This window comes from Ictalurus furcatus, chromosome 15 (genome assembly GCF_023375685.1).
Source record: "Ictalurus furcatus strain D&B chromosome 15, Billie_1.0, whole genome shotgun sequence".
In the NCBI taxonomy this organism is placed as follows: domain Eukaryota; kingdom Metazoa; phylum Chordata; class Actinopteri; order Siluriformes; family Ictaluridae; genus Ictalurus; species Ictalurus furcatus.
In genome coordinates, this window is record NC_071269.1 from 18,527,385 (window position 1) to 18,547,188 (window position 19,804).

A 19,804-nucleotide genomic window follows, 5' to 3' on the forward strand; every position below is an offset into this window, starting at 1 on the left:
ATTTGGAAATGCCAATCAGCCAATAAATCTGGCGTACCCGATGGAAACCCTCGAGGCACAGGGAGAGCATGCAAGCTCCCTGCACACAGGGTGCAGGCGAGATTCGAACCTAAATCCCAGAGGTGCGAGGCAGGTGTGCTGACCACTAAGCCAGCCCCCCCGAGATAATATTAATAAAATTTTTCTCTAACTGTATGCCTGTAAGGTGGTGTAAGGTGGGCTACAATCAGTAACTGTATACAGTCCTGAACTGCTAGGTGAAATCATTAGAGTAGAACCACAGAGAGGAAAACATACTCAAGTCATACTCAGCCAAAGATGCTATCATTCGCTGTTAGAATAAAATAGTGCTGTTAGGCTTAGTTTTGGGGAAAAACAGAGAGAGAATTTAAGTGAGGAAGAATTTGTACTGTAAAGAGTCAAGTGAAGATACATCTATTCTTTGGCACCTCAGGTTTAAACAAGATGACTATTTTAGTTCCAATAGAAAAGTGTAAATTCTGTCAAGCAAAAGTGGCTGAATAGCCAATGACGTGCAACTGTCATGTGTGTCATTGTTACATGTGTGACTGTAATGCAATAATCTTCTTGTTTTAAATTTATTATTATTTGTGTGAGGTGTGAGCAGTTGAGCTGTTTTTTGTTCTACCCCCCAGGGGCTGGGGAAGTCTGAAATAACAGAGCTTGCATATGAACCAAGAACACACTCTATGAAAAACACCTGTGATGTTTCATATAAGTTGGTAACTAAAGCTTCAGAACAGTTGCCCTGGTTACTAAGAGGTTAGATAAAGATTAGGCTGAAAAAAGCTGGAGTATTATGGGTTTTGCAGATGCTTTTAGCCAAAGTGACTTACCACTATAGGCAGAAAACAGCCTGTGTATTTAGCCCAGCATTCAATGGATCTTATTCAAAAAGCCCAAGAGCACGGGGGTCTGAATTCAACACCTTACTGTCACTAGCAAGAAGCCTTAACCACTCAGATACCAATAATGTTCATAATGCATATTTCTACAGATGTCAAAGATTTAAAAAAAAAAGAGGTCATATGATGTGGAGATCTGACCAGCACTGTTTGTACACTCTTCTATTTCTATCTCTCTCCCCTCTGCCTGTTGCAACTCCATTTGCACCAGGGTGATCTGACTGCAGTCTGATGCAATGACAGCTTCCTGCATTCTGGAGTAAGACAGTAGGTAGCCTCTCTTGTGAGCATGTGTGGCATTCACACTGTCGTTTCATACTCCATCACCTCCTTTGGTGTGCCCAAACAGCGGTACTGGATCCTGGGTGTGCCTGGTGCTGCACCCTCTAGGACCAAGATGGTCTTGCGCAGCCTACGATCAATGAAGTGAGCATCCCAGGCAGGGTACTGCTTCCTGGGCAGGTCAATTCGAATAACGGGCCCTTCTGTCTTTGGGGTGGGGCGGGGTGCAGGAGTCCTTAAACCAGCAGGGGGGCGCACCTGAAAGACGTCCGCCCCCTCACCTGCTGCTTCTTGCTCTCCTCCTCCTTTAGTCCTCTGCAACGTCCTGGGTGGGCTGCTCACCATATCTGGAGGAGGAGCAGAGGTCGCTGTTGAGAGACAAGCTTCTGACACAGCACCCCCCTCCACTGTGCAACATCCTAGATGGGCAACCGTCACAGGGCCATCTGGGTGCAGCAGGCAGTAGTACACAAACATAAAGAAGGTACCCAGGGCGTAGCTACAGGCCACCACGCACACCACCACCACAGCATAGAAGTCAGAGATGCGTGGGCCACGGTACAAGTACCAAGCAGCAGTGAGGGCCACGTTCTCAGCCAGTACTATAAAGCTGTAGAGAAGCAGGCGGCAACGTGTGGGTCCCTCTCGCACACTGAACCAGCAGAACACATACACGATGCCCACCATCATGTTGTAAATGATCTCCTCCCACTTGGACATGCAGAAGTCAGTCTCACCTTGGATGATCCAAAACGTCATGGCACACCAGTGGGCTACGATGAAGATCCCAAAGTAGAGTTGGAAGATTGAGGCGAACAGCGCAAACGCCATAGCACGTGCCCCAACCATGAACAAGTGCCAAAGCATCTGCACAACTGCTGCTTTGTAAGACATGGGCAGCTTGTCATCACGGGAGTCCCGCAGAGCCTTTTGGTAGGACGCCATCATCCAGGCAAGAGACACCAGTGAGGCAGAAGCAGACAGGCCTATGAAAGAGAGGAGAGGAAGCAAGAAAAAACTTTATGACGCTTTATAATAAGGTAATATGATGTAGCACCATTAGTGACAACTGATATTTGCCGGTAACATCAGCAATAGTTTTCTTATCAGAACACAGAGGTACAAGCTAATAAAAGTCAGGAATGAAAATGAGTGCATATGGGCAGTGCAATATGGGAGTGCTCTTGTCACTACTGCTTAGTGTCAATAATGACCTGCACTTAATCGAATGAGAGGAAGAAATCAATATCAAGCATAAAACACATACCCCGTAAAAAAAAACAAGAAAAAAAGAGTGGCTGTATTTGTGAGTGCTGTGGAGTGATATCATAAATATTTAATCAGTATCTGGCAGTTCTTCATTTGGCCAAGAGGAAGCAGAACTGAGGGAGTTTTGCTAATGAATGCCACAGACACAAGCCCAGGCAATTCCACAGCTCTTTAAATTTTCTGAATTAGCCAAAAGATCAGAATGACTCTTACTCTTGTGTGTTTTAAAGTGGAAAAGCAAAAAAGCAGTACAAGAAATGCCAGAACTGTGCTGCTGACTAAAAGTTTTAAACAGAAACTCTATGCCATCATTGTGGTGTGATGGTTGAATATATTTACTAAGTTTCTAGAGCTCGCTATAGACACATGATTGCCTGTATAAATATTATATTATAATATGCATTACTTAGCCTAGGTGAATGGATGCTGATTCATGCCACGTAAACACATAAATCTTTTGCAGATATAGACAGAAAGTCATCAGTTGAAATAATAGCCTGTCAACAGAGATTGCACCTCAGGGTATTCTCTTGTGTCAGAGTTCCTCGTTTACCATTCGGATAAAATGCCTCTAAGTGTGTTTATTTTAAACTGTCACTCAAAGCTTCTTTTCTTGGAGCTGTCCAAATGCAGCAAACATCTAAAGCCTTGCAATCAAACTCATGTTCCAGCTGGACTTAACACTTGGGTCATATCTTGGTACTGAACATAGATATTAAATGCTAAATATCAGAATCAGCTTGATACACATTAAATATGTACTGTCCTAGATGAATGGATATATCTCTGTACCATAAAACATAGTCTTTATCTATATTTAGTTAATCTAAACGAAATGTTTGTTATAGTTTGTATAGACAATGAATATACAATCAGATCCATAAGTATTTGAACAGTGACACATTTTTTTCAGCCTAATGGCCTCCTTCACTTGCACCTCTTTGGAACGTATATTGAGAGTTCCCATGAACACCTACTGTGCCAAATGCAAAATCAATACTTGGAGTCGACTCCAAATCTTTTATCTCTTTAATTCTTCATGAAATAATGAGGAAACAGGCCACACCTTGCCATGAAACTGCTTATCAGTCAATTGTCCAATTACTTTTGAGCCTGTGAAAATGGAGGGTCTCTGTAAAAAAATGACTGTAATTCCTAAACAGCTAATGCAATATTCATGTTTAAACCCACTGAATTAAAGCTGAAAGTCCATACTTTAATGACATCTTGATTGCTTAATTTCAAATCCATTGTGGTGGTGGTGTACAGAGGCAACATTACGAAAATTGTGTCACTGTCCAAATACTTATGGACCTGACTGTATACAGCACATTAGTTTAAATGTTCATCCTTATGTGTAAACTTTTTTGAGCAATTCCTCTTAAAGAATATCTAAATTCAGGAAGACTGAAACAAATCCTAACTTTGAGAGTTTTCTGTTCTTATCCAAGCTTGCATTAATATCAAGCTATCATAAACCTCTAAGTTATATGATATTTATTCACTTGGCAGGCATTTTTATCCAAAGTGATGCAGAATACAATTGAAGAATTATACTGCACATATAATATATTGTGATTTAGTGTGATAAGTGTTCTCGCCTGTGCTGTAATTCGTGTATACTGTTGGGTGATACGGTTGAGCAGTCCAACATTTCCTATGTATACCTGTCTTATGATTCTCGAGCAATTTCTAATGGAAAAATTAAATGCAGGACTGATCACATTCAAATTCAGATTGCTATGATTGAAAATCTGGACATTTGAATTCATAACCTGTTGGTCACTAGCACAGTACATTGCACCACAGTGTACATTTCTACAGAGTACAGCCCAAGAAGCAAATGTATCTTTCATATTCTATTATAGTGATTATAAGTGAGCTGTTCCAGCTAATTAAACACTTGATAAAAGCATTGAACAAGATTTTTCAATACTTTTATCTAACATCAACACTGTTAGTGTTATGCATGCTCCTTATGCTTATGACACCTTTTAACATAAGTGCTCTATAAGCAGCAGAAATCTCTCTTCAGCTAATTTGCCGATTGACTGAAAAAGAACTGCAGTGTAGTGCCATGCAGAGTAACGCAAATCTGGTGGATATATTCATTAATGATTGCTAAGTGAATCTAAGTTTCTAAATGAGTCCCGCTGTGGCAATGAATACTAACCAGATACAATCTAATAATCAAAGCCTGAAGTCAGTCTGACTGCAGCTTGCAATACTGATAAGCAGAAAGAGATTGAGTTAGTCACTATGGACTAAACGTGACACAAACAGACACAAAGGTTATAAAAAGACACATATTTGAAGATATAGATCTTTTGATCATTTGCATCATTTTAAATATGCCATTCTGGTGGTTTGCAGTTCATACCTGAGCTCAGGTCCTTTCACACTATGCTGAGAATTTCACCTTTTAAAGACAGGCCTGTGTACTGTAACTCACCTTGTAAAGGGAGGACCTGCATGGCCTGGACCATGATGCTGAGCTGCAGGACAAGTTGAGGAGCGCTCTTCAGGAAGGTCTCCAGCAGCCGTAGCATGCTGATGTCCGCACTCTCGAACATCAGGCGCCAGTAAAAGTGTCTGTGTCCTCTGTCCCCCCGCCATCGGCTCTGCGCTCCCAGATACAGGGCATGGATGTACCTAAGGGGCACCCCAAGATGCAGGACATTGGATGCAGAGAGGTGGATGGAAGGGAAAGAAAGAGTCAGAAATAAGTCTGAATTATTGGGTGGAAAGAGAAGATGCTTCAAATGAATCAGGTTTTTATCATATAAATGCAACATTCATAGTGTCATTGTTTACATTTCTTTAATATTTGCACTATATGAGAAAAATCTGGAAAAAAACATTGAAGAGAAGCAGTCTCTTATTTGCTGATGTACACACAGCAGAGTACTGAGCATCTGCAGAGCCTGCAAGCCAGAAATCAGTACTACTCCCACGAGTACCGACATGATGCAGAAACTTTGTAGTGGGGCTTGGACATGATACAGTATGTCTACAGAGAATACACATTTGTGGCACCCAAATATAGGCTTAATCTCATAGAATGAATCCAAACAGTTAACTATTAATCTAAGATTGTTTATAAGAGAATTCCAAAACCTTTCAGAAGTAAGACCAAAAGAATGTATGAGTGTTTGGAAAAAAAACTGACAAATTCATAACCAATTACTTTCGTAGAAACAAAACACTTCTCAAACATGCTTATGATGCAGAAAAGTGCACCCTAATAAGCAAACAGGAACATGCACTTTTACTGGTATTAATAAAGCCTGGCAGAACAAATGATCACAGTGAGAGTAAGTGCAACTTTTTCTATCACAAGTACGAGAATTCCATATCTCAATGTAGGTATATAGTATCTGGAATCAGCCCCTACCTCTCTTTCAAGCCAAAAAATATACATAAAAAGGTAGTTCTGTTTTTGGCTTACACGTGGTCTTATTTGCTGTTAACAAATGGCTTAAGGTAGGATGTTTTTGTGGAAACCAGGACAAAAGTACCACAAACCTTCATAAAGTAAAAAATGTATTGAATAGTATAAAGTAGAGGCTGATTTCTTTAAAACTCAGAGTGCAGATTCATGCTGTTTATCGTTGACAAATCGAGTCAACCAAGTGATAACACATGGTGAAATATCACTTATTTTTCATGTTCATAAGAGCTAATTTATTTAAGCCCATGTTGCTGACACATCCATAATACATCATCCTTAGCAGTGACTGGGTGCGGAGGGGGGTCTGGCAAGACCAAACAAGAGAGAAAACTGAGGGAAAATCAACACTGATATTTACGGATGCTGTAAAATTTTTCATTAGGCTATCTGGCAAGGTCCTTTAATAACTGCAATCACCTGGAAACATCCCTACCCCATGTTTGTGCAAAATGCCAGTGAACTTTAGTGAGTTGTAGCACACTGTACAAATACATTTTGTCCTTAGCTCCAAAGTTTCAGCCACATACATTTATATCTAGCCTGTGTTAATGCATGAATACACACAGCAATGGAAGAATAGACACCCTAGATTCAACACTTCTAATGATGACTTTTTCTTTACATAGCTGCTTAATACTATGCTTCCTATAGGCTTATTGAGCTTCTGAAAAACAGCTGTGTAGTGAATATAAACAATTAAAGCAAACAAATGTGAACATTTTAGAAAACTTATCACATTGTCTACAAGCTAGGATAAACAGTTAATAAATCGAACTAACTGTTCTAAACATTTTCAACCTCCATTCATTTGTGTTAGATTTGCATCTCTTGACAGGAAAGAGACAAAATGTGTAATTTTCTCGCAAAGAAAATAAATGTAATAAGAGTGCTGGCTGGAAGCCAGGAGATTGGCATGATGATTCACCTCCGGATGATGATTAACATAAAATTGCTTTACAACCTCCTCTTGGCTCCCTCCATGATGAACGTGAGTGAAAAGACAGCTCTTCAAAAGACAATCAAGCAGCAGACATCCATGGTGCCAGAGCTGACAGCATGAATAGCTCACATTTGTCAAGTGGCGCTAATTTCACTTTTTGTTTGAAGCTGAAGCATGTTCTTGGTAAAGCAATAGATCCCCTAAAACCTCCTTCCTTTGAGGGCTTTTTTCCAGTCTCTCTGGGACTGAGGTTGTTATGAGATAAAACCAAGCATTGCACATGCCAGTCTCTTATTAATTAAAAAATATCTAGCTAGCACATGTAAACCAAGAAGGAATAGGACAGCTTCTTATTAAGGAGTATTTAGACAATCATTGAAAAAAAAAAACTCTTTAAAAAAATCTCTGTACTGACCATTAGGGCTCAGAAATGCAGACATTTGCTCAGACCAGAACCAATATTTTGGTTTCACTTTTTGCATATTCTTAAACCAGTTAAAACAAAATAGTAGAAATGATTGATTCTGTTCATTTTTCAGAGGCTGAATGTATGCTTATTATTAAAAAAATATATACAGTACTGTGCAAAAGTCTTATACAAAGAAATGCTGTAGGGGAAAGATGCCTTCAGAAATAATTAAATGTTTCTATATTTAAAAAAAAATATTATAACGAACAATAAACAGTAATAAATGAAACAAAGTCAATAATTGGTATGATGAGCCTTTACTTTAAAAGAAAAGAAAAGAAAAAAAAGAGTAGTCTCAGGTACTACTAATTAGTGGCGTTTTTATAAGGAAATTAGCTGTAAGTCTTACTGAGCATCTTGCAGAACCAGCCACAGTTCTTCTGGAGACTTTGACTGTAGCACTCCTTTCTTATTTTTGCAGCAAAATCCAGCAGCCTTCATTATGTTTTTTTCTTTTTTGCCTGAAAAGTTATCTGTTACATAACATGCTGCTTTCTTTACTGACATACAAACATTTTTCACATTTAATTTTGTGCTGGAAATCTAGTGTTAGGAAATCTAAAATGTTTTTGTACATTTTAGATTTATAATGTAGAAGTCATAAAATTTTAATCTATAACATAGTTTGTACTTGAATAAAATCGGGTGCCTAAGACTTTTGCACAGTACTGTATATTAGGATTGGTGGTGTTTGTGTCCACACACACATACAGTTTATGGAATTTTGCAGTTTGTGCTCCAACAAGTAGCTATGAAATAGCTGATAATATTTAGCGGAGGTTGCTATTGTCAAAACATTGACACCTGGTATAGCTACCAAATTCCATGCTTAAAAGTACATACACATGCTCGCTGGATAAACACCCATCCCTAATCTGGGGTAGATATCTAAGCTGTTTTTCTCACATTTTCACAAGTACAGCAGAGGTTTGGTCATCTGTCTAATGCAAATGTTAATATAATTCAGTTTATGATGTTATATTGCCTTTAAGCTTATTAAGTTACGTTGTTTAAGTTCAATTTTGAGTTAAATTTTTTCTTCATCCCTACACTAAAGGCATGTACAACTATAACCTATGCTACACGGGGCATTTGGAAGTTTGAAGGTAAGACATATAATAAGCAACTGCACAGGTGTCAAACTCATTTTCAGCCAAGGTCACAATGAAACACAGATTTCGTATAAGAATGGTTATGTTTGTTTCCAGTTTTGATTTTTTTGTGAAAACTGGCAACCATTTTTGCTTACGTGCTTGGGCTGTTATTACTTTACTTAACAATAAAACATTCTGTGACACTACTCAATTTCACACAGAGATTGCACATGGCATCTACAGAGAGGTTTTTTTCTGCTCAGCCTCTCTAAACAAGGGCAACTCCACAGTTTGTCAGAAATTATTGATTTCTGTCCCTTGTGTTGTCGAGCACTTGAAGCAGGTTCACTAACCCAAGTGCTGTGCAGTTCATCTTTGGGTTGCAGGAGGCACTAAACATCATAGCTTTTTGCCAATCATCAGAGAGATCAATTAACCTACTCCATTACTGAGAAAACACGGCTGGTCAATTGACCTTCAATATCAACTGGCTCCATTTCTTCAGCGTAAAATATCTGGTCAATACATAATCAGTCTCCTTTGCCTCTTAAATTACTCCTTTTTTATAAGGCTCAATGAGGTCACATGGGAAGGAATACAACAGCCCTGCACAAACAGCATGCTTAGAGATTGTAATGAAGTAACCATTTTTCTTACAAGAAAATGGAAAAAATCTTGTAATGGACCTTTAGCTGGACTTGGGTTAATGGTTCCCAACAATAGGTTCCTCTTGTCATGAATTCCACCTCTCAAGTGCACACAGTACAGTTCCCAGCATGACAAGCACAGGTCTCGTTTGTTTTGTTTTGTGTTCATGGCATGCACTGTATTGTGATTTGACACATGCGGGGGCATGGTGGCTTAGTGGTTAGTACATTTGCCTTGTACCTCTGGGGTTTGGGGTTTAAACCCAAACCCCAAACATCCTCTACATTGTGTTTGTGGAGTTTGCATGTTCTCCGTCTGCTTTGGGGGTTTCCTCCAGGTACTCCAGTTTCCTCCCCCAGTCCAAACACATGTGTTGTATTCATTTTCCAAAGTTTGTGATTATGCCCTGCAATGAGTTGGCACCCTGTCCATGGTGTCTAGTTCCCCAAGTTCCCTGGGAGAGGCTCGAGGCTCCCCTGTGACCCTGTGTAGGATAAGAGCAATACAGAAAATGGATGGATGGATGTGCCTTTGTCCTCTCTCTGCCCCTGACCTGTCATTGGTCTGTTCAATATTATGTGCACTTGTTCTCATTTAAGCCCTTGATTAGTTTGTCCATTTCTTCCCTTCTATTCCTTTGTGTTGTTGCAAAGCCTTTGAATGCATTTGTATTGATAATGTTCTTTGCCATGTTTTCCGGTTTCCTTTTTGTTCTGTTTAAAAAACAAACAAACTCTGATCACTGTTTATCCCGGTTTGCTGCTGTCTGCCTCTAACACCAGCCTGCAATATTGACAATGATTACTGGATTTGCCATATTAAACAACATGCTGAGTTTACGCACTTGTGTCCTTCCTCTTACTCAGGCATGTTAGATCCATTAGGAATTTTCTTATTACTAATTAGATACCACCAGAACCCAACAGGGCCTTTTTAGGTAGATGATGACCATCAAAATAAAATTAGATAAGCTATCAGGAGCCATTAGAAACAATGTATTCCAACTACCAATACAGACCAGCAGAAATACATCAACACCCTCTAAAGGTTTCTACTGATTTTTTTCAGCAGTGGTTAACTTGCCAGCTCATTCATTCTGTTGGCTCTGTGTTGAGTTCTGATTGTGAAGAACAAGCACTGTAACACCAAAATTTCGCCAATCAGGTTGGCGATGGTCAAACAGTCTGCTGAGAGATTTAGCATACAGTCAACAGATGACAGCTGATGCCCAGCTAGCTGTATTCTGTAAACATCTGATTAAATCAACATCAGGTGCAAATAAATACATGGTACAGCCACACACTCAATATAACAATTTGATAACATCTCTGTTTGCTCAATAAAGAAGCAACCACCACTACAGTGCTGTTCATCTGTCAATTTTTACAGACCAAAATCTAACAGCTTCTACTTCCTCTGTTTTTTTTTTTTTGTTCTCATGTTTTCTCCCACGTTTGCTTTATTATGTTATATTGGATGAATAAAAACTGCTGGCAGTTGTATCTAAATGTGGTCTTACACTGTGGTCTTCTTTACTGATTAACATGACTGTGTCAACTCATTAAATACAGCATGCAATGTGTCTTTGACAGCAGTTGGCAGCTTCTTTCTTGAGCAAACTCAGCCAAGGATGAAATGTAACACTCATTAAACAGAAATGCTAATAAAGTAGAAGTTGGTAATTTTCTTGCACCATTGTTTTCCTCATTTCTTTTGTGCTGTTTGGTATTGCGTCTGTATTAGGGGATCTGCTGAATTTAAAACAGCAACAAAGCTTTCGCTTAAGTGCTCAGTAGTCAGTATGTGGACAGTCTATATTTCTGCTTTAATGAACTGGCCTAAAGAATATTTGGGCTGTATAATAATGTGCAGATTCAAATTTAAAATTGGCATAAATCAAACACTAATCCAAATATGGTCAAATGTACAATCTGAAGCAGGCTAAGGGAAAAGATCTAATAAATTAAGGAAGGAATAACAAAGTTTGGACCGTGCTGTTCTCTAATCATTTTTAAATACAAAAGGAACGTGTAAGTGCTGACAATATTCCAACAATGTGTAGAGCCTTTTGGTAAAGGTTCTTTTGCAAATGTTCTTTTGGCCAGTTCATTAAAGCAGAAATTCAGAATAGGTTAGGGTTAGGGTTATAGTGGCTGCTGAGCACTTAAGCAAAAGCTTGAATGGTCTGCACTTACACAGATGCATCTAAAAAAAATTAGAATATCGTGGAAAGGTTCATTTTTTCCCGTAATTTCAGGCAACTTTCTGTCTGTTACAAAGCCCTGATACTGAAGACTCCTTCCATAAATGTTACTTAAACATCTCCTAACAAAAAGCTTCTCTAAATCAGTGATTATATGTTTTTCTTTGTCAAATGGAAACACTGTTTATTTTATACTTAGATTATTATGGATCATCCACCGCACAATTACTTGTGAATGAGCTGTTAGGAACAATAACCTATTTAAAATGATTAATATAATAAAATTTTATATAAACCTTCATCATTATTTTACAGATATAACTACTGTCAGAGCCATGCTGTCATTAATCTACACCTTCTGACTCGAGAATCCAACCTTGCTTTGGTATAAAATCACTTAAAAATATGACACAAAGGTCTCGATAGGACATCAATGTTTTTGTTTTAAACTCTTAAACAATACCAAAAGAAATATCAAAGGAGTTTATTTTGCTTAATAAAATAGTCAAAATCGTGATATTTCGCACAAAATCATTAAGCTCATACGTAGCTTGAAGCCTGCATATGTTTCTCAAATGGTATTTTAACACTTGAGGAGAATACTGTCATTTAGCTTGGTAACAGCCTGCATGTGAAGCTCTTGCTTTGAGTCTTATTGTTTCAACAGTCATTAATGACCATTTAAGCATAACATCATTTATCTACACACACACACACACACACACACACACACACACTCAAAGACTAAACAAAAGCTCAGCACTTCAACACACAGCCTATAGCCCACCCCTGCCTAACTCACACCCATTAACCACCTTATTAAATTCATTTCCTGTCACAGCTAGTCTTTGGGCTTCGGAATTAATGGTTTTATTGTGAAATCCTGAAATGTGTCTTAAGCAGGATTTAAGCTCCCAGCTGCTGCAGACATGACAAACATCACTTCCATACTTCACCCATCGGGGAGGTTAACTTTGAACGTTTACTGACTTAAAATTATCGCACCATAACAGATGAGAGGTTTCTCGTGTGTTGTCTTCGTGCTCATACTCACACACTAATACTCCACACACGCACACACACACACACGGTGTCCATTTGAATCACAGCCCAGTTGAAAGGGAACACTTTCTGAGAGATGTATCTATTTATAGTCCTATTTGCAAGAGCCATTTGACTATAAACTCCCCATTGGTTTATGGCAAACCATAAAATTTGTGTAAGAGTGGCTTCATTTAAAATGATTCAGCAAAAAAAAAAAACTCATCTTGATATAACACCAAATGCCAGGTGAAATGCAATTTCTCTAGTCATCTTCTCTTAGTTGACTAATGCAATTCTATGAATCATATGATCCTGAAGTAATAAACTACTGGTGCAATCTGAACATAACTTTATAAAATTAAATTTGGTGAGCAGCTATGCTTTGCTATGCTTTCACTAAAGGAAAAACAACTTCAGAAGAAAATAGTGTTGTGATATCTTGTTCTCACATTGTTCTCATATTTTGCAAACCACTTGTGAATTGATCATTTGCATATGCACACACGCACACGCGCACACACACACACACACACACACACACACACACACACACACACAGACACACACAAACTCGGTGCACCATTGTACCATTGAAAGCTTCCTCACAAATTGCATCACAGTATGGTACAACAGCTGCACGATATATGACCAGAAGGCACTACAACGGGCAGTGAAACTGCCCAACACATCGTTGGAACACGACTGCCCAACATTACGGATATTTATCAAAAGCATTACTTGCGGACAGCGAGAGGTATTATCAAAGACACCTCCCATCCCCACCATGAACTGATTGTATGTCTCCCACCAGGAAAACGCTACAGAAGTCTGAGTTGACTCATGAACAGCTTTTTTCCTTCAGCTGTACTAATGCTGAACTTAGTGTCTAAGCATTAACTACCAAGCATTAACACTTAACAACTAAACATTAGCATTAGACACCATACCATACTATATTATACATTACTGCTATTATCTGCAATTATTTGCTAGTATATTTGCACTTTACTGCAATTCACTGCCATACTATAATTATTTATATTAGGCTGTTATATGCACATTATTGCTATTTGTACATCTACACTCACTGTAATCCACTGTATGTATCTATTGTATCATATTACATTGCATCTATCTGTATACTGGTTATCTCAATTTATCACACCATAATTCCTGTTTATTTCAGTTAACCTAATTGCCATTTGCATTGCTGGTATGCATCATTCTGTTTACCCTTTTCTGCACACTGTTATCTAAACTTATTGCACCATGACCTTATTCATTTCATTTAACTTATTTGCAATTTGCACTACTGGTTGGATGCTAACTGCAATTCTTTGCCTCTGTACTTGTACTCTGACAATGACGATAAAGTTGAACATAAACCTAATCTAATACACACATGTGAAGCAGAGGGCTATTATCACCTGAAATGTTTTATTCCCTTTACAGCAATTTGCCAATAATTGGAATTCTTATTTTATTGATAAACGTCATGTTGTACTTTTTAACCATTTATGGTCACATTTAACGCTGTGGAATATCCATTAGTCATATTAGTTCCTGTTATCACTTACATAATTGTAGCTGCGAAAAGTCTCTCTCTCTCTCTCTCTCTCTCTCTCTCTCTCTCTCTCTCTCGAAGTAAATAAGACAAAAAAATGCAGATTGTCATGTTGTCATGTTACTGAGAATCTGAGAAATGCAAAGTGTTCTGTCCTGAACACTTTCCTGTGACAAAAATCTGACCATTACAAAGTGTGGACACCAGAAAGTTTCCAAAAATGTCTCCTTATAGAAAGCTTCACTTTATCACCAATTATACAGTCCCAGGTAAGTCACAATCCCAACACACACCTATCTCTATGGCCACGTCTGTTTCACATTGAAACCCAGCACACTGTTTCAAATAAGTAGCATTCTTATAGTGTTCCCACTTCTGGGCTACAGATAAAAACCTACATCAGTAATCTCTCTAATGCAGGTCTGTGATGAGCCCAGTCCCAGTGTCAGCTTTAATGGCATTAGGAGTAATTCCAGTCAAACGAAGCCAGAAGACAGTACAGGGAGAGCTCTGTGTGCAAGCTTTATAACAAAGTCTCATGTTGAGAACCACTGAGGAGAGTGGCAGCAGTAGGAATCTGATCATTCAGGTTTATCACATGGCACAATGAAAAGTGAGACTGAGTTTCTCACCACACAACTGAGGTGTAAACTTTAAGCCATCTGTGCATGTGTGAGAGAAAAAGAGGAACATTTTAGAACTTAGTACTGAAACTGAAGTGTCATTATTTGCAATTTATAATCGTTGTTAGCAATATAGCAGCAAAACAAACATTACACCCAACGTTCTATTCAATACTTACATGTAACCAGGCAATTTCTTTAGATAAAATAGAAAATAAAAAATATATATATTTTAAATAGCGTGTATATATATATATATATATATATATATATATATATATATATATAAAATACTGTACAAAAGTCAAAAGGCACATTCAAAGAAATGCAAAGACGCCTTCAAAAAATGAAATCAAATGTTTCTACATTTAAAAAATACCATAAAGAGCAGTAAACAGTAATAAATAAAACAATAATAAATATATATTTATGTATATACTTAATTTGATTTTGTTACATTCAGATGAAAATGGCCAAACTATCTCTGTAATATAAATGTAATTTGTCAAGCAATACATCCTCATCTTGAAATATCACATCTACAATGCATGCGTAGTTAATATTTTGACACATTTCCTAGCAGTGAGAAAAGTACAGGGAGTTTTTTTTTGTACTCAAAACTTACTGAGAAAAGTACAGAGAGTTTTTCGTACTCAAAACTTACTTATAAAAGAATTCTAATGTTTCTGTCATTCATGTATTTTTGTATAATGTGAATAATTGTTCATGAGTTTTCAGTCAAATTTATTCTATATAATTAATATTTTCAGAGGTGGGACTACTTTTTCAAAGTACAAAACCATAGTTGTGTGTCTAAAGGTGGATGGATACCACACCCCAACTCTCTGGGGTATTTTTATTCTAGTGTTTGTTGGATAAAACACCATAAGAACAGCTCTGGTAATACTTAGAGTGCAAACTTAATTTGTAATTTTAGAATTCATGTTATATAGTCACATATTTTAAATGTTTACTGCCAAGGTTCAACCTCTGTCCTGAGACTTCCTTTAAAGTGATTTTGGAGTAAATAGGTTTTCTGTTCTTTTCTCCATAACATCAAAAAACATGATAACCTTTTACAAAAGAACGGGACCAAACAGAACATAAAGGTTGAAAAATTGTCTCTTTTACTAATCTTTCTTTTTGTACCTACAATACATTATGTATTGAGTGTCTGTAGAATGAAACAAAAGGGCAAATTAATTTGGCTGACGTGGCTGGCAGGCCCACACTGTCACCAATAGTAAGCATGATTAACCATTCTCCACATTGCAGGTCAGCTAGCAACAGTGTGAGGTCACATAACAGCTCGGCTCCATCACAATCAGACAGCGCACTCACAGACTGACAAGGAGAGGATCCTGCCATTGGTTTATAAAAGTCCAGCCTAAGATTACATTCACAGTTACTTTATATCTTTCTTACCTACAGCATTTAGTATGCAAATGACACTGTGTCTGAGTTTTGCCCTTTTGGAAACTATTTATTAATGTGGCAAGAAACTTGAAGTTTGTGAGCTACACTATGAAAACTGAGCTACACTATGAAACATTTATGCTGGCTGCACACATTACAGCTGTACACTTAGTAGAGCAGATCATCAAGCAATAGAAAGAAATGTGATTTCACAGGGATCTGTCACAGATAGAACAAATGAAAACCACATTTATATCAAAATGTGACAAAACCTGAAACATTTCTGACATGTTATGAAAGAAAGAATAGTTCTGTATTTAAGATCAGATAACATTATGGACTAGAAATAGAATTTATTGCAATACGTATTACAATATCATCCTAAATATGTGCGTAACCTGGGAATACCCTTCACATGGTAAATGTCTGACATTTTCTATTAGTTCTGAAAACTGAAGACTTTCCTGAACTATGCAATATGAAATAGGAAAATGGATAAACTTACATTTAATGATTTCATTCTGACTGCAGTAAAGGAGCATCATGGACATTTTGACTCAAGGTATCTGACTACAAACTGACTGACTGAATTGAATAGCGTTTGGATATGGCACTTAACTATAAACAACTTGATCAAAATGTGACATTCACTGTGTGAGGAAATCGTTGTATGCTATAGCAAGATTTTAGATATCTTAAGGCAGGCTGACTGCTTTTACCACCATGTTTTTAAATTTGCTCATTTACCAACATGCAACAAGCAGGATGATAGCATAAGCAAGATTGGGAATACAATAAAAAACAATTCCACATAATTTTCATGAAAGATATTTAAGGTTTTTTAAATGTGATGTGTCAAAGTATATGTTATTGGCAAAAAAAACCCCAACAATTTTAGACAAATCCATATTTTCCTTTTTTGTTTTGGCTAAATTCAACAACACTTACATCCAGTGGGTTTTACCAAACCACCACACAAATATGTTGCCAGTTTATTAGCCATTCCTGCCTTGTATCTACACTAGCTGGCCAATTTTAGCTGTACGTACTATACACATGCATTTTGCATACAATTATTGATTGTAGCCCGTCTATGGCCATGCCATATTTCTATCATATCGCTGAATGGAAAGGAACCACCTCAGGACCACCACTGACTACTGACAGGTTCATTATATTTGATGGATCATCCTTAGCATAGCAGTGACAGTGACAGTGTAGTGTTTGTAGTGCTGGCAGGCACCAAGTTGCTTGGGTTTTTAAACAGTTTGTGTCACTGATACTGACTTCATAACTGTAGCAACCAAAAATAGTATCAGTGGTCAAAATAAAAGAAATGAAAGACTAGCTCACTATTAACATGTGATGTGATTAACAGTGCATGGAAAAAAATTAACTATAGTCTCTAACTGCACCCCTTCGATGCAACCAACAAGGTTTGAGTGTCTAACAAAGTGGTCAGTTACAGTGTTTAAAACCCTATCAATGATTCTGTACCTAATCCACCCATATCAGTCCCATACACTACCATGTCAGGTCAGGTGTGGTCAATGATATACAACGTAAAGGCCATTCTGACAAACTGTACATAGCAACAGACTTGCTCAGTAATTGTATACCTAAAAGGCATAAAGGACACCTGTATGATAAGTTATACATGTTTGATTCATTCAAAACAAAATGAACAGAATGACCAATGTTTAACCACCACCAAGGCCAGGGCAGATACAGTAATCTCATGAAGTGATGTTGATTTTTTTTTCATTCCTTGTAAAAACATACTTATAGAAATAAAATAAATGTATACTAAAAATCCCAGCTTTTCAGTCTTCAGCTTGTATCCTAGCAGGTTGAAAAATCGTTTTTAAAAGTAAGGAAAAACTTTCCTATTGCTCTGAGCCTGTCTTCTGTGATGTTCAAAAGACAAAGGGATTTTAGAGTGTGCTTAAGGCGATTTCTGCCTGACAGCCTGAATAAGCAGATGAGTAGACGATTCTCTCTGGGAGATTATTGACCCAGAAGCTCAGGAGAGGAAGAGGAGGAGGAGGGGCCCGGAACCACCATGGCTAGGAGACGATGAACTGGCACGAGACAACAGGAAATGCTGGACAGCGATAATGGAGATGATGTTTCTCCACAACAATCTCCATAACTCAATCTCAGCTTGGGATAGCCCCCTGACTGTTGGCTACTACAGGGATGTGTCCAAATTTGTATGGCATACATTAGATTTTTTGTGTAGATAAATACATTCTCGAATAAATTTTACTGATAAATAAATTTTAATGTTAAGATCAATGCAATGAACCCTGGAAGAGTTTGTTTAAAGATTAGGGAGTTTGCTGTGTGAGCTGAAATGTTAAACAAAGCATGCTAGATTTAATTTCAAACAGCCCACTGTCAGCATCACCAGTCATCCTTCAAAGCCATTAACGTTGCTCTGAGTAATGTGTAGCGGTCCGTGCTTTCAAGTGGGTGTGTTGCTTTAGATGAGAGCAAAAGCTGTCTGAAGGGAAAAAGAAAAAAGAAAGGAAATGCAATACACTGAAGATTCAATTGCCTTGCACATTTGATGGATTATCCGACAGAGTGAGCTCACACACAGCCTACTACACATGATGAACTAGTTTCCTCTCATCGTGCTATCATGGCATGAACGCGCCTCTGTTTGCGCGTTAAATCACATGATCATGCATAATTTAAAAACATATATATATATATATATTTGTGTATTGCTTATGTACTTATCCGGTTCTTACCTCCAGACCTGAGCTAGCTGGAGGATGTGCACGATGCTTTGGAAGAGCCAGGCGCAGGCTCTGCAGCAGCGGGTCCGGGCGCCGCTCTCCGCGGTGCTGAAGCGCCTCTGAGCTCCGGACGCTGCCACGACGGCTGCCGCGGCGGAACCGGCGCTGCTCGACTCCGAGAAGTCATACGCGAACCAGCGGAAGCTAAGCACCTGCACCACCACAGACGGCACGACCACGAAGACGAGCGTGAGCGCGAACCAGCGGTAGTCCTGCCGTAGGTAGTAGTCGGCGGCCAGCCACAGGTCGGAGGCCCCGTCCGAGAAAAACACGAGGAGAGCGCCGAGCGTCCAGCAGCAGTCCAGCAGAGAGTAGCGGCCGCGCGGCGAGCTCAGCCCGGGACTGCGCACGCACAACGGCGGGATGTCGTTCTGTAACGGCACGGCAGCGCCGTCCGACTTCGCGGCCATGTTTGTTGTAGAAAAGAGAGTAGAAAGGAGTGAGGTGGGAGCGATTGAGAGAGGGAGGGAGGTAGGGAGGGATGGAGAACTGGAGGGAGGAATGGAGGGATGGAGAGATGGAGTGGGGGGTTGAATGTGCATGCGTGGGAGGGACGTGGGAGGGAGAAAAGGGGCTGAGATACAGTGGGGATCGTTTTATTCCATTCTGAGCATCTGACTTTCGTCACTTTTCCTATGGGATAGATCTATCTCCGAGTAGACTGTGGTCTGGATACTGTAAAATGAAAATAAACCATTGAATCTGATGTAGGCTATTAGTGTAGTCTATACACAGCAATATTCCCTGTGTTTGATTAAATCGTCCAGTTGTTCCCAGTGGGATTTACATGAACACAGCAGTAATATAACACTGGGAGTTATACAGTTGTATACTGGACTAGACTGAAGCGTATCATGTCCTTATTTTGCTTTAGTTATAGCGAATTCAACCCACTTTAGTTATAATTCAACCCACTCGTAAGAGTTAACATAGTAACTATACTAAACATATTATACTTCTGTTGATCTAATGCACTGTATACAGTCACTTCTGAGAGTATTGGAACAGCAAGGCCAATTTGTTTTCACTATATATTGAAGAGATTTGGGTTTGAGATCAAAAGATGAA

General features: G+C 38.6%; 1 protein-coding gene across 1 annotated transcript; it reads right to left on the reverse strand.

The window, feature by feature from the left end:
- Positions 1–1,226: 1,226 nt before the first annotated feature.
- Positions 1,227–19,330, reverse strand: xkr7a (XK related 7a). Its single transcript, XM_053644217.1, has 3 exons — positions 18,689–19,330; positions 4,930–5,129; positions 1,227–2,194 (listed from the first exon to the last, which is right to left on the reverse strand). The coding sequence occupies exons 1-3, from the start codon at positions 19,276–19,278 to the stop codon at positions 1,227–1,229; spliced, it is 1,758 nt and encodes a 585-aa protein (XP_053500192.1). The 5' UTR covers positions 19,279–19,330.
- Positions 19,331–19,804: the final 474 nt, after the last annotated feature.